At 38.2% G+C, this 22181-nt stretch overlaps 1 protein-coding gene across 4 annotated transcripts in view; it reads right to left on the bottom strand.

The window, feature by feature from the left end:
• Nucleotides 1–1035: 1035 nt before the first annotated feature.
• NLK (nemo like kinase) overlaps nt 1036–22181 on the bottom strand; it is a 147170-nt gene continuing 126024 nt past the window's right edge. The window contains exons 6-12 of one of the 4 annotated variants that reach the window (XR_011071970.1): nt 20637–20846; nt 17403–17504; nt 11738–11824; nt 6553–6751; nt 5536–5629; nt 2705–2831; nt 1036–1577 (exon numbers count right to left, since the gene is read on the bottom strand). Coding sequence is in view for 2 of the 4 variants with exons in the window: in XM_068531113.1 (XP_068387214.1) it covers nt 5259–5322; nt 5536–5629; nt 6553–6751; nt 11738–11824; nt 17403–17504; nt 20637–20846 (756 nt within the window). In the remaining 2 variants the exon portion in view is untranslated. Of the gene's footprint in view, nt 2832–4343; nt 5323–5535; nt 5630–6552; nt 6752–11737; nt 11825–17402; nt 17505–20636; nt 20847–22181 lie in introns of those variants that run through there. The other 3 variants (XR_011071971.1, XM_068531114.1, XM_068531113.1) reach the window with 3 other exon arrangements.

The raw sequence follows: 22181 nt of genomic DNA, 5'->3' as shown, positions 1-22181 counted from the left end.
AAACAAATTGCAGCTGCTTACAGCCCTGACTTACCTGTTCCTACTGATTACTGGCTGTAGAAAACTCCACATTTGCAATTATCAATAATTGTAAATTAAGAAATAAGGCATAAATCCCCTGGTTAGGTGAGCAGGTTCTAGTGGGAACAGGTCAACAAGTTTTCTCTAATACTTATCTGTGAAGAAGTTTAGTTTCAAAGTGTTATATGTGCAGTTATTTCTTAATGCTCTCGTGATGAAAACTAGTTTTCTTATTTAAGCATTACTGATATTAACAAGGCTTCCTTGTAAGTAATTATTGCACTTAGTAGGTTTTCAAAAGTTTGTTGGATAAAATAAACTAATACTTGTATTTGTATTGATTTATATGAGTTATAACAGTCAACTCCTCCCACGTCAGGAAAAAAAAAAATCCATTCATTTTGCTAAATCAGGAAAAGATAGGGAGAAGTACACACACCACCTACAACCCCAAGAGTAATGTTGCTTTATCTAGTCTCAGGGAAAGTATTCTGAAGTTAGGCAGTTTGGTATCAGGTCTTAGTCACACCGCCCAGCTGGGGCTTCTTTAGCTGGAGGTACCTTTGGGATGCCAGGGGCAGGAGGCAGAAAGGAAGAGGAGGGAGGGGTCAAGCCCCCTTAGCAGTCTGCTGCATCCAGAGCAGCCCACTTTTGTTTAATATAATGGACTCCATTATATTGATTTCACATGAAAATAGGATTCTTTGCTTAAAAAAAAGTTTGAAAACCACTGGATTAGACTCTAAGGTCTGGAAAGACTTTCAAATTGCATATATTTATTTAAATCACAGTATCTTTGACATCAGTTAACTAAGTTTCCAATATGTTTTTGGCAATCTAAAGTCTGAGAAGATTAAAAAAAAAACCCACAACTAATTTCCTCAAAGATTGAAACGGAAATATAAATAGGTAATGTCTCAAAACTTTGCAAATTCAGGATACAGGCTGTACTGAAGAGAAAATAAAGGAAAGGAATTGAAATAAAACAGATGACACCTCTTTTTCAAATGTCACATTTAATGTTTTCACCACTGTACTTCAAATCTACATTGTACAAAGTGACCAGTAAGTGTGCCACGGTAACTGACCAACCTCTGAGATTGTACCTTTCACACCAGTGTCTTCTTGGGCTCTTTTGATACTAAACACGTTTCTCATTCAAGTGAATTGAAATGCTTCAGTTGGGTTGATTCTCAGGAGCCTCATAAAAAAAAAACAAAGATATTGCACCATCTTTGTTTAGTAATTCAATGTTTGTTTCTTTCACAGCAAATAATTACTTCATTGAAGTTAAAACTTCCAAACATAACTTATTAATAGTCTTCAAATTCAGCTCAGATCACTCAAGATGAAAATACTCTGCTAAATACAGATAACTTACAATAACTTTAACAGTTAATTGTCCATAACACACACCAAGGTTTTTCCTAGACCAATTTTAAGACGATCCATTAGTATTCCTTGTACAGGTGAAAAACGATCTTCAATTTTCTTGTCTTTTTATTTTTAATATAAAAGTTGGAAGGGACATTCAAGTTTCAAGTCTCCACATTGAACTTAAAAAAAAAAAAAATAGTCATCATCAGCATGTGGAGGTAAACAAGCCAAGTTGTATAACTCCAGGAGGTAGAGGCCTTCAATTTGTATTCATATATACATATGCACAGAAGAATTCAGTGTTCCAACAGAAAAAAGAATTTGTCAAAAAGTAATAAGTTATTTACTACTGTGACATTTCAAGACTCCCACAGCTTTGCCTAAGGACACAAACACATTTGACATAATTCCCTATGTGCCTTTTTTTTGTGGCTTAAATTTTTTTTTTTAATTTGTTTTTGTCTTTATTTTTTTTACTGTCCAGTGCAGGAAAAGTCTCACAAAATTTCACAGACCTAAAATGTGCAAGCTAGTTCTCTCTCTATACAGCAATGTTGGGATTCTTTTGAAATTAGCCCAGAAATGAATTATTTACACACATGAAAGATGCATGCTTGGGGGTTCTTTTATGTAAGAAAGAGCAGAAAAACTTCTAATAAAAATAGATTAAATATATATATATATATTTATACTGGGTAAGGAAAACAAAAGTTTAGTCTCTCCTAGTCACAAACTCATTCTCTCTACCAACAACATTGGATTTTAGACAGCACACATCACCGTCACGGCTCTAATGAGAAGCTAATTATAGGGCTTGATCATTAGGTGGCATGCCCCTCCCCCCTCCCCCTCCCGAGGTGCAGCCACGATCAGCTCACGTGGCTCCATGATTGGTCGCAGGCAAGGTTTCCAGATTCTTTCGTTTTAGAGAACCCCAAATTTTCAGGAATGGCTCAAATATCAAAATGTATGACTGTCCTTTGTGTGTGTGTGTGTGTGTGTGTGTGTGTGTGTGTGTGAACAATCTCACTTCATTTTAAAAAAGAAAAACAAAACAAAACAAAAAACACAAAACCCCAAACTCCCAAATTTGGTTCAATTCTCTTTTGTTCTGAGGTGAGCCATAACAGCTGCACTAAATTCATAAAACATGTGCAACTCTGGGTAAAATATTTTTCTTCTAAAAGCACAACCACTTTACAAGATTAAAAGTCTAGTAACATTTCTAAATATTATTCATATCATACAAGTAGTGGTTGTTAATTTAAAACTTCATTAGTAAAATTACAGTACAAGCATGATTAACCTCCAGAATTGCAAATCCCAGACTCCAGTGGAAAGCTACATTACATCTTCAGTAGTACATTATCTTCCACCGTCACTCCCACACCAGAGGAGATGGGGGCATCTCAGACGGCTGAGCAACAGTGGAACTGGAAGAGAACAGAGACACGGTGAACCGGTTGTAGCACCACAAAAGGCACCAGGGCAATTCACTGCTGCCTGTTTTCCCCCTTCCTTTAAAAAAAAAATTGTAAGTCCATTCCTGGATTTTTATTTGTTTCTTTTCACTTCTCAAAAGGTGCATTTGTTCCAAATTGTTCATGTAAGGATCTGTATCTATAGTGAGGCGATATGGTACAGTAGCTAATGAGTGGGCTTGAAAGCAACACATCATTTACTAGTTGTATGACACCGAGCAAATTCCTTCATCTTTCCTCTCCTGGAAAGGGATGCTATCCACCTCATAGGATATTGTGATGAATAAATGAGATAATGTATGTTTTTCACAGTGCCTACTTCATAATATAAATGGTAGCTATTATAAATAATAATGCCTATAAATCAGTCGGGAAAATAACCTTAAAGGATACAGAATTATCCATTTAAAAGCAGCTTCTCAAAATAAGGTGATTTTAAGTGGGGACCTATTTTGAATGAGCCTCATAAGCATTCTTTTATCAAGTTTTAATTGATAATCTTTTAGCACTTGTTATCCACAGATCTGTTTTATCAGTTATTTCACATGTCTGCCTAATGTTGCCAAGATTATAGACTTGAGGGGGTTGTGTGTCACTTTGCTTCCTGGGGGCCCAGGATAATGAGTAACTTGCACCTGAAAGGTATTAAAACACCTAATTGACTCTTAGGGAAAAATATGAAAACAAAGTAATTTTAAATTTTATTTATTTATTTATTTTTGGCAGTGTTGGGTCTTCGTTTCTGTGCGAGGGTTTTCTCTAGTTGCGGCAAGTGGGAGCCACTCTTCATAGTGGTGCGCGGGCCTCTCACTATCGCGGCCTCTCTTGTTGCGGAGCACAGGCTCCAGACGCACAGGCTCAGTAGTTGTGGCTCACGGGCCCAGTTGCTCCGCGGCATGTGGGATCTTGCCAGACCAGGGCTCGAACCCGTGTCCCCTGCACTGGCAGGCAGATTCTCAACCACTGCGCCACCAGGGAAGCCCAACAAAGTAATTTTAAACCACAGGGAAGTAAAAAGGCACCTTAATTCCTTCTTTCTACAGAAAAATACATGGAAGGAATGAAAGTCACCTGATTTTAAAAATTATAAACAAAAATTCTTGACCTTGGTTCAATAAATCAGCTTCAACACTATATCAAGGCCAATTAAAAGGGAAGTGAAGGGAAGGGAAAGAGAAGCAAGGAGGAGAGGGAAAAAGGAAAGGGAGGAAGGCAGGAAGAGTGTGGCCTCTCAGATCAAAGCCTCCCTTCGTGCTGCTCTGTGATACCTGAGCCAGACCCTGTTCACCTTTTTCCTTCGCCACGGGCCCAATGATAACCTTTGTCAACAGGGGGCGCTGAAAAGGCACTGCAAGGCCACAGCATTAGGAAGCTGCTTCCCCTCCTGGTTCTGGTGTGCGTCTTTTTTTTTTTTTTTTTTTTGCCGTGGAAGGCCCAGCTTTGGTCTACCCAAACTTTCTGGCAAGTTTCTCTCCACCTAGCAGGCTATTTGATGGATCAGCTCTGCTCACCCCTTTTGTAAAGTCTCTTCACCATCATGCTGTGTTCCTGTGGCTCCTCTCCAAAGAGGTCCAAATCTTATTAGCCTTGGTTAGAGGGGCTTCCTCTAAGTTCTCAATTTCTCCCTTGTTCACTCTCCCTCAGTCCAGAGGGAGTACTTGCTTTCTGCATTTGCTACTTCGGACTCTTCAGAATCCTCTTGCATGCCTTTTAGTAGTTAACCATCTTTTCCTAGTTAATGCTTGTTATTAAATTTTCCCTGTTCGTATTACTGGGTGTGGTTTCTTTCTCCTGACTTGACCTTGATTGATACAAGGAGTTACAGAAAAAGAGATGGAGAAGGTAAGGACAAAGAGAGATCAAGAGAATGACGCTTTCTAGGTTCTGAAGGAGGTTTATAGCTCTATAACCAATAAGACTATTGGTTTCTCTTTAAACAGGATACACCAGCAGTCCACCTATAAAATAGAATTTTCTCGCTTGTGGTTATTAGTAAGGTGGTGGGGATGGCAGTGGGAACTGAGACGACCACGTGCAACTCCAGGACAGTGGCTGCCGCGCTGCTGGCAGAGGAAGATCCCCACGTACTTGACCAGGCAGCGTAATGGGCATCTGGGGAACTGCCAAGGCAGCCACGGCGAACTGGAGCTAGTGTAAGAACAAATGCTTACATTTTTAACATGCTTCTTTTTTAAAAAAAAAAATTATTTATTTATTTATTTATTTTTGGCTGTGTTGGGTCTTCGTTTCTCTGCGAGGGCTTTCTCCAGTTGCGGCGAGTGGGGGCCACTCTTCATCGCGGTGCGCGGGCCTCTCACTGTCGCGGCCTCTCCCATTGCGGAGCACGGGCTCCAGATGCGCAGGCTCAGTAGTTGTGGCTCACGGGCTTAGGTGCTCCGCGGCACGTGGGATCTTCCCAGACCAGGGCTCGAACCCGTGTCCCCTGCATTGGCAGGCAGATTCTCAACCACTGCGCCACCAGGGAAGCCCTTAACATGCTTTTGACTAAAGCCAGAACTCATAACAGAAACTTTCTGTTGGACCTTTTATCTATGTTATCTAATCTAAATAAAACCAGAAATATGCTGAATAACAAACTCACAATGGCATCCTTTTAATTCTAACAAGAAAGTCAGAATTACATCCATATAGTTACCTAATAAAGCTCTTAAAAGCAGCAGACTGAGGGTTGATGCAGAGAGGCACTCTGTTTCCTTTCTGCTGTTCCAAAATGAACTGATGAATAATTTCTGTGGAGAAAACAAATATCATACAACCCACGCCAATTTGCAGGCCTGGGAGCAGTGGATTCTCAGGTTAACTCTAGTCAGCATCTGAACGGCATTTCCTAGTGGTTTAGTTAAACACACACGTCATCTATCAGGCAGAATCCAGTGGAACTTTCCTGAAACCAAAATGACAGGTGCTGCTAAACGTAGGCAAAACCCCCCAAAGTGCCATTACAGGGGTTGGAAACCCCACGAGTGGGAGGTGTAAAATGGTCTATAAATTTGAGAGTGACTCCACTGGGTTGGCATTATGAATGAACTCTTCTAAATTGCTGGTAATTACTGCCTTTTTGAAAATCACTTAAAAAACCTCAGTTGGTATTTAGGTACATGGTTTCAGGCTGGTCACTTTGGGGACTACTCTCTTCTAAAATGTCCTAGAGCAGACACTTAAAACCACTCAGAATTCTGGATGTCTTTACCCGCCCCCCCCAGGAGGAGATCGTGTCAGGAAATTTTATGAGCAGACAATCAGAAATCCCCTTCTTGTCATCATCCAAGGAATGAGTCCCTCAGTGGATGTTTATCCTTTTAAAAACTTTGCATGTTATATAAAAAAGTCCAATATGTATCATTCCATGAAATCACACTGAGTGACTACATATTAAATATACTGAGTCACACTAAGTAAGTCAGCTTTGAAAACAAGAACAAAATGTTCATTCCTCTGCCGGACCTTCCCCTGGATATAAAATCAGTGTTTTTATAACACACACAGCTTTCTTGGCATATGTGCTCCGGACAAACAGCTGTATGCAAGTTTGTAAAACAAACATATAAAGGAGCTTTGATCTCCATCCAGAGCTCAGCTTTCCACAGCCACATAACAGAAAATGTTACCAGTTGTCACCCCACCTGGCGGAGGGCCAAAAATGCATACTCACCTTTAACCTGTCGGACAGAACTGAGGTTCTTCTCAAAAGTGTCATCAAACTTGGGATTGGTGATGGGCTCAAAGTCACTGGTATAAACTCTTCCAGTAGATGTGGAAAAGCAACATTTACACATACACGTGTGATATCGTAGTCGCCCTTCATCTAGGTAGGGGTGGGCTAAGGCATCCTTAGCGGATATTCTTTTGGACTGAAATCAAAGTTAGAGACCAGCACATCAACACTGCAGATAAACACGACTGTCCACACAGGATCTTTCACGAGCCACAGTGACTGCTTTACACAGCTTATACTTAATTTATGGAACATCCTGTGTAAAGGGATAATTGCGGACGGTGAGGGTAAGAGAGCAATTGAGTTTAGAGGTGGGTAACGTAGCAGTAGAGGGAGTATATGATGTAAGACAACAAACTACTGTGATAAACCACCATACGCCACCAGAAAGCACTTAGAAATGACCCTGCTAATAAGATCCTGAAAAGTTCCTACCTTGAAATAGATATATGCAGGGTCAAAAATGACAAATAACATGACATTCAAATATGTAATGCTTTGGAAGGGATATATTTACATTTAAAATAACAGTTATATTTTCTAAATATGTCTCAGCATTTAGAAGAGGTGTGATCATGGTGGCAATTTTACAAAGCTCCTTGAAACTTTTATCCTCTTGGATACCAAATCAACTCGGGCAAAAGCTTATCTGCAAGCTGCTGGAGTTGGGCAGCGGCTAATGAATGGCCTGTTTGCCACGTTTTGATATCCAGCCCAGTGTGAGTATCAGCAGCCTGGGGTTTTCTGGCTCTTCAGATTAGAACACTTAATATACTAGTTTCAGGTTACATAAACCATAAACTTTTAAACTCATTTCTCCATGAAAAAAAAGAAGAAAGCTGTCCCTCCTTTTAGCTCAGTGGGTATGTAAGTACTACTGAGAGAAGGTGGATTTTAAAGGATTTAAGGATGACTCACTAGTAGAGAGTAGAACACAAATTGACACTTTGCCCTGCTTATAATATGATCCAGCACTTCACATAACACAACTAAAAAAGAGAAAACCATCTGCACTCAAACCAAAAATAACTGGATCACCGCAACTGGTTCTGGTCCCCCAAATAATAAAATGTTACATATTTCCCATAAGCCTGGATTCCCTAAAAACACTTTATCTCTGATTTTTTGCTATGCTAATGTTAAAAGGCATGTCATGACCTCTTGGGATATGATAATAACAAGAGAAAGCTGCTGTTTATCCACCATGAAGAGATGAATGTAAGCTTCACAATCCTGGTTTTGTTCCTTTTGCTACTTGTCATGTTTTGTATTTGGTGATGCAGCCCTTCTGAAGTCTGACTCACTAGCACGCTTATTAGCAACTAAACTTTTCCTTTTCTTCCTAAATGAGTCCAGCTATTCCCAGAGGTTCCACTGGGATCAAGGTCTACTGTCAGAACCAAAAGAAACAGGACAGTCCACCTTGCCTGGGTCTGGGCCCCTCTCAGTCCTCAGCATCTCTGGCCAGTCTCACGTGTGGGATTGAGCTCTTTGGCTTTTGCCCACTAAATTTGGTTATTGGCCAAGTCTATTTCTGTTTCTGACTGAGCATGGCTGACCGTGTCCAAACTTGTGGCAGCAGTGATTGAATCTGGGTTTTAATTTTATCATATGACCATTAAGTCACTTCTGTCAGGTGGCAGATGTCAGAAATTGGGTCCCTGTCAGCTGCCACCAGCAGATGGAATCTGGTTTCACTGTTAGTCTTTTTTGTTTGTCTGGGAATTCTGATATTTCCTGAAATTTCAGATGCAGAGCTGAAGAGATTTTGGTGTTTTCCTAACTATGGATGGCACGCTCTGTGTTTGTATGTTCCTTGTGCACCAATATGGGGTCCTCTAAAGTGTCTTACCTAAGAGAAGCCTTTGAACGAAAAGTAAATCAAATCCCTAGCATGCAATGATCAACTTTCATTTCTCTAAACAAATTAAGGTCTCTTTGGGACTTCTGAAACAAGGCTAAAGAAAGGAGACTGTCGTTTTTTAAGGGGTATGAACACTGAAGAGAAAAACTGTCCTGTTACATTGAGGGAAAAAAAAAAAAAAATCACAAAATTTCTCAGATTTAATAGTGATGTTCTTTTGAAGGAATTGATGGTGCATAATTATGTCCTCTATGTCTTAATTACATCTCATTTAAGTAATCAACATTTGTAACAGATACGGACACTTCACTTATTTATATCCTAGATTTTGTTGTTACTTTATCAAAATTGGCTCTTCTAGTTTTGAATAAGTGAAAGAATTTTCTATTTTACAAATATAAATGGATGTACTTCGTATACTTCTGAGGGGAGTTAATACATCGTATTATGAGATCCCTTAAAATCAAATGGAGCAAACTCCTATTGCAACTGGCTTTTAGAAACAGTATTAACACATTAAAGACATATAAAAAGAAATGGAAAGGTTTAAAAACATTATTCTTCCTTATGAATAAAATATTTTGGCTCTTTAGAAATGTTTGCTTGCTCAAGTTATAGCTCAAAAGATTAAAAAAAGCTTTAATTGGGAGTTAAAATAACACTATTACTTGATTACTAGATTACAAAGTAGGCAAAATATTTCTCTTAAACAACTTAGAAGTTTTAATATCCGGTATATAATTGTATAAGATAATTGTATACAAGATGACTCTTTGGGCAAATCAGTCTGAGTTAATAGTTATAAAAATTTAAAAACACCTGTACAAATAATGCTAATACAATATTCTCATTTATATAAGTTTTAGGTTTGTTTTCTCATAAAAAGCCTAATCATTTTGAATTTGATTTTTTTTCCTACTGGTTTTGCTGGTCAGATAAACTAATATTACTTTGTCTAAGATTATGGAATTGCAAATTATGTGTTAAACTAAATGAGATGAATCATAATAGGTAACGTGTTTCTAAAAAGAAATTATTTTGTATGCTACGAATCATAAAGACTTAATGAGTCAACTAAAATTTCAATCTCCTAATTCTTAGTTAGCATTAAGACCTTACTAACATTAATTTGAGTTAATAAATGGTCTTTGGATATATGGACAACATAATTTTAATATACCTAGGCTCTTCATTAATACAGTATTGAGTAGCCATCAATAAACAGTTAAAAAAGATGTGCAAATACCTTTGGGTTGAAGTACATATGTATTGTTTTAAAAAACGTAAAAGAATGGGTGATGATAGGAAGATGTGTATGCAAGATAACAGTGTTTGTTTGTTTGTCAAGAGAAAAAAGTAAATAATTGTCTAAATTCCTAATAATTATTGTTGTGCTTTAAAAATATTGCTTGTAACTGTTTACTGCCTTTAGATAAATTAAGGTCTCTGGAGATTTGTTTAATGTCATCACTATTTTGAGGTAATAAAACCCTCATTTCTTTCTTCTTAATGTATCACTAACCCTCAAATTTAACAGGTTAAAACCAGAATGAAACATTCTTTAAAAATGGTATCTATTTCTAACTGAACCCTCAGAACTAGAAAAAGAATCCTTAATATCAATCATAAACTAAATTCAGTAAGCATGTCAGATAAAAATTCCAGATAAATCGTATCTCCTTCTTATAGATAAATCTAATTTGTAACTATGACCACACCAAAGGTTTCATTTAATTAGGTGTGACAATCCCACTGTTAAGGAATAAGGACTACATTTCACATGTAGAACTGATGTCTAAAAGGCCTCCCAGGAAACATGCGTGGTATCCGCTGTACAGTTCAGGAAATTCCAGCCTTAGAGTTCCAGCCATGAGCTCCTGGCAGGTCAGGATCATAAATAAACATGGGATCTCAGAGAAAGAGGATACCCAACAGCTGTTAAGTACTGCGGGTAAAACCTGGTACAGGTGAATTACACAGTTCCTCGTTCTAAATCTAAGTAGAACTAATAAAGAAAGTAACATATTTCTGACACAGAAAAGTAAATTTAACCTCAGGGCCTTTAGAAAATCCTCAATGGGCAGACAGAAATTACCTCTGAAACCTGAAGTTCATGTGCCTCTAGTTTTGTTAACCATACAAAAGGTCTTTATGTATTAATCAACATCTCCTGTTAGCTACGCAGATAAACCTGCGAAATAAAATATCAAACTAATGACACTGAACCACTAGCTCATTCAGCAAATTATGTGGCTGAAACTGTCCTTAATGGCAGGAACTTCACCACAAGGAGGGACTGTGGGAACAAGAATTGCCACTTTGTCTTGCTTCCCGTATCACTACGTACCTCACATGCCAAAGTAAACAAAAGGAAAACAAAAACACCAACCAAACAAAAAATCCACTTTGCACCCTGAGATGTAATAAAAATAACTTGATCACTCTGATTGGTTCTGGTCCCCCAAATAATAGAACCCTGACTGTTTCCCACAAACCTGGACTTCCTAACAAAACATTTTTATCCCTAATCTTTGTTATGCTGACATCTGAAGATAGTTCTCACCTCTGTGGATTTAATAATCATGTGAGAAAGATTGCTGTTTTCTCATCATGAACAAACCAATGTAAACTTAATAACTCGTAATTTTGTGGGTATTTTTCCCCTTTAAATACCTGTTGTATTTTGTATTTGGTGACTTCCATGTACTCTCGGCAAGTAAAATTTTCTTTTCTAAATGCTTCCGTTTTTTAGTCTTCTTTGACAACAGTTAGTTATTGGCACGGATGTGAATAATGAATATTCTTTGGACAAATGAATAAATGAAGAGCTGAACTTTGCCCCAGAAGAGTCAAGTCTAGAAATGGCATTTGGAAAAGCCACCATTTCAACAACCCAGAGTAAATATTTCCTTACGCAATACAATGGGCAGATTTTTTTCAAATAATGTTAAAAAAATTTTTTTTTCCTAATTCAAATTGGTGTCAAACTCCTTTTGCAAATATTGAGATAAATAAGGATGGTACCGTTCCTTATCTCTCTTCACCTAGACTCTCATGTGTTAATACTCAAACTTCTGTGTGATGGGTGAGCATGATACACATGGAACTGGGGGCTGAAGTTTATCTTTTAAAAAGTCATTATTCATTAAAAAAAAAAAAGTCATCATTTACGTTGCCCATCTATTCAAAGCCAGGATGTTTTTCTTAGAACACATATTTTTAATTCATTAAAAAAATATAAAAACAAACACTACTTACTGGATCAAAGACCAACATCCTGCAAAGGAGATGAACAGCTTCATGTGTAGCCTGGCTAGACAGGGTATAAAGTACAGGAAGAGATGGCTGTCAAAAAATAAAGAATTCAAATATTCAAGTGAGTCTTTGTGCAAGTAGATATGGAATACAGCCAATTTATGACAAGTTAAGTACCCAGCTCAAAAGGTGTATGCACATAAGTTTCAACTCAAAGGAAATGAGTATTCCTCTCATTACACACATAACCAGTCTTCGAAAGCAACAACAGTCACTGACTTTCAGTGGCATATTTTATATTGCATGATTACCCATTGTAGGTCAGAGCACAAAAGAGCCTATGAAAAATGAAAGCTAATCCTGAAAATATGGAGCTCCGGTTAGCCTTATATCATACACGCTTTGGCAAGAAGGGAAGACCAAACACACCCAAGGATGGGAGAAAAGAAGATTTAAAACCTTGGCTACATGCAAGTAAACTGCGCAAAGTAGGCATGTGAACTATGTCTTACAGCAACATTACCTTGCTAAAACACTAAAGGAGCTTTAGGACACTCGGGAATTTACAGAATCTTCTAAGAAAGGATGACACCACTTTAGCACCGATTACTCACTCAATAACTGTCTTTTGTAAGTGGCAGGCATATCCACACACCTATATCTAACCCTCTTGCACTGAGGCAGGGAGATGACTCTAATGACCTGAGAAGCCACAGAGCTTATAAAGCTTTTATTTCGCTGCTTGGAGAGTCAGGGGACAGAGCAGGTGAATGGCATCACAGCTCTGTCTCTCACGCAAGTAACACTAAAAGGTCTCCTTATATCTCAATCACGGGCCTAGAATCCTACTATGATAACCACTAACATCAAGTATTTTACATATCTGCCTCCTTCCCTCAGTTAAGCCGTAGAGGAAAATTCTACAAGAACAACAAGACACCTCATAATCATCAGGAGGTAATTATTCACTGTACAGATGTTTTCTTCAGGATCAAGAGTAACAGGAGATGAGATGGGGGTTCTAGTTTACTAACCAGATAAATCAACATCCTGAATCCCAGTATCCTTAAGTATAAAATGAGGAGGTTGGACTAAGTGATCACTGAAGTTTACTTTAGTTCTAAAATTGTATGACACTTGATAGGATTACTATAGGTAAAAAGCATTATGTGCACAGAACCCATATATAGTTGGCACTTAAATATCTGTAGATGGGAATTCCCTGGCAGTCCAGTGGTTAGGATTCTGCACTTCCACTGCAGGGGGCACGGGTTCAATCCCTGGTTGGGGAATTAAGATTCCCCCATCCTGTGGGGTGCGACCAAAGAAAAAAAAACCCCAAAACCCATATATATATATATATATATATATATATATATATATATATATATATATATATATTTGTAGACCAATTTACTACTCCTTGATGCATTTACATGTTTTCCTGCTAAAAATATGTAAAAATCTATGGCAGCTCTGAAATTATTTGTATTGGTCAAGATAAAGGAGGGGGGACTGTGGAGAGCGTGGGGAGAGGTTTTAACTTACAATTTACATATATTTTCCATAATAACTTTTTTATTGTGTAAAATGAAGTAATTTGATATTCTTAAAAGATTCCGATTCTTGGTTTGACGGTGAATAGCTGTGCTTTTTTTCACTGGCTTGTGCAGGATGGCAGCCAAATTCCAGTCAGTTTTTACTGACCAAAATGTCTCTCCATAAGCAATTCTTTTCTTTCCACTCTCAAAGTGAATCTACCCCTCATCCCATTTTTGTGGTGCAGGCAGGTTATAGGGAAGGGAACACTGGAATGAGTACTAGAAGACGCGGCTTCAAATTCTAACTCTGCCATCACTAGACTCAGATAAGTCACTTGAACCTTGGATTTCTCATCCATTAGACTGCACAAGTACAGACCTGCTGACCTACCACCATCACTGCTGATCATCTAACATCCACCAAGTGCCAGGCCCTGAGCTAGGTGCTGGGACAACAAAGATGAATAACACCTCTCTGTGGGCAAGGAAAACATAAACAAACAGTTCCAGAGGCCATTGAATAGAGGATATAAGACAAATTAGAAGGCAAAATTTACGACTCCAGGACAACTGGGTATGGGATGGGGAGCTTGTGAAAATCAAGAGTGGATGTTTAAGGCTACCTGAAATTTTTAAAATCCACCCCCCGCAGTATTATCTTTCTTTACAGAAGTATACCCCAACAAATACACTAAAGATAAGCCTAAGTTTCATTTCAGCCTAAACAGTCATTTGATATGCTTTCTCCTTTCCTGTGTTTATATTATATAGGCAAGTTAAAAAGAGGGACAGAGAAAAAGAGTCAGTTCACTCATGCCAGTACCTCTCTAGAATGACACCCACTAATAATTTAGCATTGGCTCCACAGGAAAGATGCAATACTAGAAATGCTGCATTTCTAATTCCATTTTCTTCCCCTCTAATTTACCAGCCATTATGCCCGGGCAAGAGGCCCTAGATGGTATATGCCACAGTCATCATGAGCCAACTGCAGAGTGTGGTCACCCCGGCAGCATCGGCCAGGCTGCACAAGGCCTGTTAGATGTTCCTGATAGTCTTCACCCGGCAGCAGAGAAGCTGAGCTCCTCAGTCAGCAGCGTTAATTGAGTTGCACCATGCGCGGTGCACTCTAGTAAGCATTCTTGGGGTTATACAAAAGAAACCCCCAACTGAAACATAAGAAGTTTGAATTGAATGAACTCTCTACCATACTCTGAGTCCCTTAACTGTAAGATAAGGTCCCTGTCAGGGGACAGGACCATTTTCACCTCAATGAAAATATTTTACCTATTTCTGACACAATTAGCTGAGAACAATCTGAGGAATGATGAAGATCTAAACCTTATAAGAGATGAACAAAGGGACTAAGGGCTGATAAGAGACTTTTCAACCCTATCAAAACGGCGGTGCCTCAACAAGTATCTGCTTTAATAGATCCCTGGGCCATGGCAGCTAAGATTTTGAGTTGTGGAAAAGAGATAATAAATTAAAAATGCCATATAGTGTTCTTGTCTGCCCCCCTGACTGCCCCTGTTTCCTGACTTTAAGGGAACCACTCCCTTTCTCACTCTCAAATCAAGTGGTTTGGCTGGGCTTGATTTCAATCTCTGAACTCCAAGGATGGGCACCTGACCCACGCCTGGCCAATCATATGGTATATTCCCCTGAGCACCACGACTGGTTCCAGGATGGGCACACAGTTAATACAGGTCAGGAACATACAATGGAATGGATAAACTAACACACACCTCCAATCTGTTTATCCCTATCTACCTTTATTAACTGGGATAGAAAAGACCCACTTTTTTTTAGCTTCTCTTGCCATCTCGGAGGCCACATATCACATAGTTCTGGACAACGACATATAAGCAAAGGTTTGCTAGGCAGGCTTCTGGGAAAACTTCTGCTTTCCCGATAAAAGGAACAGATAGTGCTAGTTCTCCCTCTTTCCTCCATTTTTTTCCTTTGAATATGGATATGATTTCTGGACAAGCTACAGTCATTTTGTGACCATGAGGCAATAGGCAAGAGACTATGAAGTCAATATTCTAAAGATGGCAGAGCAGAGAGAAAGGAAAAAACTAAATCCTCTATGACATAATTGAGCTGCTATGCCATCACCAGACTGCCTACCTCTGGGACTTCATGATATGAGGAAAATAATAAACTTCTATTTCTTTAAACCATTGTAAGCAAGGTTTTCTATTACTCATAACCAAATACATTCCTAATGGAATCAGAGACCTTCCAAATATTTTTATGGCTATTTGGGAAAGCTCTTTCCTGAGGATTGATATGCTAATAGAACGCAGGGCTGGACTACTGGTTCCATTTTTGCAAACACACGGGGGAAAGCCTGTCTGAAAATGAAGCCACCACATAGGAAAACAGAACAGAAGAGAGTCAGATTCCTGGCATGAAACATCACTTGACTACCTGAATCCAGCAGAGCCTGAAGTCAGTGGAAGCTCAAGACTTTTCAGTTATATGAGCCAGTAAGTTCCCTTTTTTGCTTAAGTCAGTTTTAACTGTCTCAGTGGAAAGAGTCCTGACTGATGCCACATGCAAGTACGTATCTTAACCAACACAAGTATATTAATTTGAGGCAGTAATCTGTGACTTTAAGAAGATAGCCAATAAGGTTCTCCTTCTGTATATATATATTTTTTATAAAGTCCCAACAAATAATAGTACATATTTCTGTTTGTACAAATTATGTAAATAAATGCATAGAAAAATATGTCTGGAAAGACACTCTAAAATTAATCCAGAGGAGACTAGGATGGCGTGGGGGTAGCTATGGATGACTAACTCTCTGTAAAATTTTTATTTTACATGTACTCACATATTACTTGCATATATACAAACAAAATTTTAAAAAACTGCTTTGAAGGTATATGCGCCAGGTATTGATAAATTAGTTTAATATTCCCTATACTGGCCAGTAAACTGAACATAACAGATCTTGTTAGTTCTTTCTATTTATATAGAACCTTCCTCTAGGTTAAGACTTACTGTGCTCTTCTAAGGGAGTTAGGGCCCAAATGATTCTATACTTCTAAACTAAATGCAACAGAAGGACATAACCAGCAGGGGGCTATCTAAAATACCAGCACCTACATCTCTAGTAGTAAATCTACATTTACTAGTTCGGGCTGGTTTTAGAAGGTAACACACTTTACCCATTGCCCTTTTTGCCTGTGAAAATGGAAGCTCCGGAGTCACTAGAATCACAGAGAGGGAACCACAAGGGAAAGGTAAGGCCTTGACCAAATGTCTGGCAGGTAATTTGAGAGGACTGTCAAACTCAGTCTGTCATGTGGTCTATCAATTAGATCAACCAGATCTTCTAATGATCAATCAGATCATCTAAATGCCCAGTTTAAAAGAAAGCAAGGCAAAGCCCAGGAAAATTAGTTGCCGAGTCTTCCTGTTCAAGCCTTCTCTCTTCTGTTTCGGTTTGTTGTTCCTAGGAAAAGTATTCCCCTTACTCACTCTTCACATCATTAAGCTGTTTTGTCCAAAGGAGATTAGGAAAGTGCTTCTAAAAAATGCTGCTAAATCGACAGGGTGGAGATAATAACCATCTTGTCTTTCTCAGCAGTGACTTGGCTGGTTGCAAGTAATATTGATCAGTGCAAATCTGGCAATCTCTCTTCATACTTCTTTTCTAACAACATTCACAACTGATTCTGTGTTAGTGGCAAGAGTGCAATAGAAACAGCTTCACATTCCTGGCTGGAATAAGAGATACCAGGTATTTCGGCTCAGTATGTGGAAAGGATATCTTGAGTATACATGCACTAGGTTATGGTACTGAGGTCAAAGCTCCACCCCCAGTAACTTTTCCCGCACACATCAAAAACCAGGAGACAAAAGCCAGGGGTCATTTATTAGCAAAGGTGCTACAAAAATATTTACTATTTCCTATAGCATTGGGAATTACTATATTCTATTGGGTTTGACAAATATTTGAACATTTTCTTACTTATGGCCATGACATAAAAAAATTAATAAAACCTACAAGTAATGCTTTTGTTTAAAAATTCTCATTTCATTATTCTGTTGGAAGAAAACTCTGCCCAAACAGATGGTTACCAGATACAGAGCCCTTCTTCTCCTCTTACCTGTTTATGAGGACCCCTGAGTATGTGTGCCTTAGCACCTTCACAAGCTGTCCTCATTGCTTCCAGTGATGGTGTGCCCAAGAGATCTGTGATCAAATCCAACTATGAGGAAACACGAAGTACAGATGGATAGTGAGCTCATGGAAACAACATTTCATTACTCTTCAATCACAGCGTTAGAGATGAGGATCAAATTCGGAGGAAAAGAACATTAAGGCAAGTTCCAGATTAACTGGTAGGAGCCTCTACTTTCACTTTCTGGCCTTTTTTTTAAAAAAAAAAACAGATAAATGTTTATTAGCAATCCATAAGATACAAATAGAGAAAATAATTTTGGCAAGCATGGCATTCTAAGGCTATAGTAATTTAGGGTCTGCATCTGCCTGCCCCGTGTCTTGATACCGCAGCCTCTATGATCCTTGTAGAAACGAACTGCTCTCTCAGTGATGGCTAATGACTATTCTGTTCAAACAGTTAATCAATGGATTCTGATGCTTCAAACGGATTCAGGCTCATCAAGGAGCTACTCCAAACCAGGCAGCTGTGATTTAGTAAATACTCAGAACATTCACACCTGAAATAAAAGCTAAGTTTGGGCCAGTGCAGACCCTTTACATTCTAGTTATGCTAGAAATCTCTTATACTGGCGAAAAACCGTGTGATTTAGAAAACTATGACACCGCATAAGGCCACACCTAATTAGCTGTGCACAATAAAGGAGACCAATAAAAATGGTCTTCTCACAAACAAGTCTTTGGAGGTAGCAAACTACCTTAACAATTTTCTTTAGTGCTATGATTGTTCTAATTTCATAACCCAATTAGCAATAACATTTCATTCTAATTCCGCCAGGATGGAAAATTCTTATCCAGAGAATACTTATTTTCCTGGTTCTGGGGTTGCCAAATACAAAGCACTACTTTCCGCACTTAACTAAGCTATGGGGTAGCCATCAGTATCACTGCCCTCCAGGATAATGGAGATTCTCAAGTAGCTTGTTTTGCACAGAATAAAAGATCTCTATATAAAAGCTCTTTGGGAAAAGTGTGTCGGCGATACTTTTGGACCTCTAACAACTACACTGAAGGCCGAAGGAAATGACTGGCTCATGAAAACAAATGGAAATATTGAGAAAGTTGTCTAAAATGGGTCAGACCTATGGATGAGAAACATTTTTATGAAGTCTGCTGGTACTACAGTACATAGGGTATTTATTTCTCGAAGATAAAAGAGAAAATGCTACAGAAAATATCTACTTCCATTTAGAAGTTAGACTCTTTTTTCATTTTAGATCTTGATTTCTCACTCCAAAATACACTGATGACTGATAGATGTGAAGGAGACTTCAGCGGCTACATCAGACTGGCAAACTCAAGACCTATGTTATTTCTCTAGAAAATGAGATATTTGAATCCCGTTCCAGTTGCTTCACACTTTCCTTTGTACATTCTTTTCAGCAGCAACCCAAGATCCTTGTTCAATATATAGTATTTGAACAACATCTTAATTTTTACTTAAGCTTTTCTGTATGGCAGCTTATGTCCAGATATGACATATCATCTTACAGGTAAGTCTGTTAAACTCTACCTTCCAAAGAAATTGAATAGTAAAGTAAATATTATCAATAGTATCCAACATTGGATTATATATGATAATTTTTTATCACCAGGATCAATTTTTAAAGATGTAAACTTAAACAAAAAGACTGAATGTATAGCACAGAAATAAATATAAATGTTGATCAGAGCATATATAGTTTCTAATGTATCAGTTAACAATTCTTGGTAGATAGAGCATAAAGGAAATAATTTCACTTTTGGTCAAGTGCATGAATTATTTACAAAGATACACAATAGTTAGGGTGATCTTTTAAAACGTGATCAATCAAATCTTAACACTCCCTTGCTCAAAACCCTTGCTCAAAAACAGAGAGCTTTCCATCACACTTTGGATCGAATAAAATCCAAAGTCCTTATCAGGTCTCCATGGTCAGGCTCTTTCTCTGTGACCTCATCTCTTACATACTTTTCCTTAATCAAGCCATCCCTCCAACACGCCACACTTGTTCCTGCCTCAAAGGGCTTTGTTATACTGGTTGTCCCTTTTGTCCCAGGTATGCTCCTGGCCTCACCTCTGTCCAGGCACCTTCTGGTTGTCCCTTTTCCTGGAATAATTCTTCCCGGTATCTTGCTCCCTCATTTCACTTGGGTCACTCCTCAAATGTTACCCTTCAAAGAGTCCTTTAGCACTGCTCTGCTCCATCATCATTCTCTATCCCTAACCTGGTTTAATTTTTTCTTCATAGAATTTATCATTACTTGGGATATTTATTGGTATACTTATTTTCTATCTCATGTGAAAGTTTCACAAAGCTTTGTCTTATTTATGGCTGTATCCCTCACACCCTGGCACACCACGACCACCAACATAACTGCTAACATTGCCTAAGTGCTTACTAGACCCCAGGCCTTACTTTCAGCTTTACCACTTCATTTAATCTGCAAAACAATCCTCAGGAACAGTTTAACTTGCCCAAGATTTGATAGATAGCAAATGGCGGAGCTAGGATTTGAACCCACCAATTTGATTCTACGGCCTGACTCATCATTGTTACGTTATTCTCACGCAAACAATATTGTTAAAATTTATGAATAAAAAATACTTAGCAATTACCCCAAAGAAAACATGGGTAGTAATGAATTAGCTATAAAGACAGACAGTTAAAGTATAATATCATGAACGGTTTCCTAAAGCTACAGTTTAATCAGCTCCTGATGTTCTCTGCCACATTTAAATATTTTAGCTCAATAAAGGTTAGAAAGGGTTTCTAAATGTTCATAAAGAAGTCAACACTTAAAATTTATATTCTAAGCACAAAGTGTAAGTACATTAAGTCACCAAATACATTTTCATGTCAGATCCATTCAGTTAGAAAGAACAGAGGCCCTCTGACCACTGAAGATTACACCTGTGCAAACTGTTACATCGGAGTCTGCTGCCATGCATCAGTGCGTGTAATAAAGTCAACATTCCCTCTAATAGGCTTGTAAGTTGCAAAATCAATCTCTCTGTAATCTTCAACTTCATAACTTTCTGAATTTTAAGTGAACTTGAATTTGCTGAAAGCAATTTAGACAGTACAATGAATAAGCCCAAGACATGTGTGCAAGATGGTTTTTCCTTTAAATCTGTAACAGAATTGAAAAGCTCCTAAAGCCTCAAGTGAAATCATACCTGCTGAATGGGACTCTGTGCCTGAAACAGTATTCTTCGTCCTAGTAGTTCTGCAAAGATACATCCGACAGACCAGATGTCAATAGCATTGCTGTAATGACGGCTGCCCATCAGGATTTCCGGAGCCCGATAATACTGAGTAACAACTTCCTGAGTCATGTGACGGGATTCATCTAATTCTTCCACTCTGGCCAATCCAAAATCACAAATCTAAATAGAAAAGATTATCAAAAATATTGTCAAACAAATATATTTACAAGTGAAAAAGTAAAACAAAATAACAAAAAACTAAAATCTTGATAGACCTCTGTCTGAACTTTGAAAAGTTTTCAATGATATAGGTAGAGTATATTTGTGTCAATATAATTTGATCTTATTTGGATGAAAGGGAAGAAAAGTCTCAAACTTCCATATTTCTATACAAAATGATGTATTATAAAGATATGCTTTTCACTGTTTATCTGTTTTCAATTGTAACTAACTAAACAAACAAAAAGCAGCTGAATGCATACTTCTAGGTTTAATGAACAAATCAAGCTAATTTATTCTCAAGGCTGGCTTATGGAGGAAGATATTACAAGGAAAATCTTGAAGACCTCCTGAGCTAACTATGTTCACTATCTTTTTTTTGTTTGTTTGTTTTTGGCCGCACCACATGGCTTGCAGGATCTTGGCTCCCCCGACCAGAGATGGAACCTGGGGCCCCGGCAGTGAAAGCGCCACGTCCTAACCACTGGACTGGAGGAAATTCCCATGTGTTCACTATCTCAATGGAATATATATGGTAAAATTTCTTTAAAGCTACGGGTTTCAAACGGAGTCCTGCTGAATCCAGTTCTGAGGAGGTACTTCAGGAGTTCCGTAAACATTTAACCTAAACTTCACATGTATCTATTTAAAATACACACTCAAATGTGTGAATATGTCAAAATGTAGCACACTGTAGAATACCAATGCTAACAGGTTCCTTCATTTCTTCACACCATAAACATTTAATTAATTGAGCGCCTGTTATATTTTAGACAGTATGCTAGAACTTGGAGACATAATGGTAAATGAGAAAGACTGGTTAATTTACATACAGACCTAGGAATAAATCTTTTCTTGCTCTTTCTGTTTAAGTGAAAAATATTCGGAGGTTGCAAGGTGAGCTGTTAGTAAATAGCAGCAGTGCTACCACCAGCAACTTCTGCTTATTTTCAGGAATTAAGATTTTCTTGATACTGGGCAACCAAAACAAAAACTGGGAGCACTCAGGATAAGAGAGGAATGACCATCTAAGCTCCAGTGTTCTCACTGATTAACTCTGAGCCAATATTATAAGGGACAAAATAACACTTTTTATCTGTCTTCTAAGTTGAGGTCCCAGCGTAATATTTCATTTGAAAAAAGGGTCTGGAGGCTTAAAAAAATTTGAAAACCACTGCTTTAAAGAAAACAAATTTTACCCCTAATTTTTGGCAATCCTCTCTTTTTATCTTGAATGTATTATGTCTGGTCACATCAAATGAATTCATGTTTGTATGTGGGGATGAAGAAGTATAA

This window comes from Eschrichtius robustus, chromosome 20, assembly GCF_028021215.1.
Source record: "Eschrichtius robustus isolate mEscRob2 chromosome 20, mEscRob2.pri, whole genome shotgun sequence".
Taxonomy (NCBI): Eukaryota; Metazoa; Chordata; class Mammalia; order Artiodactyla; family Eschrichtiidae; genus Eschrichtius; species Eschrichtius robustus.
The sequence above is the reverse complement of the archived record's forward strand: the minus strand, read 5'-3'. Positions and strand labels throughout refer to the sequence as shown.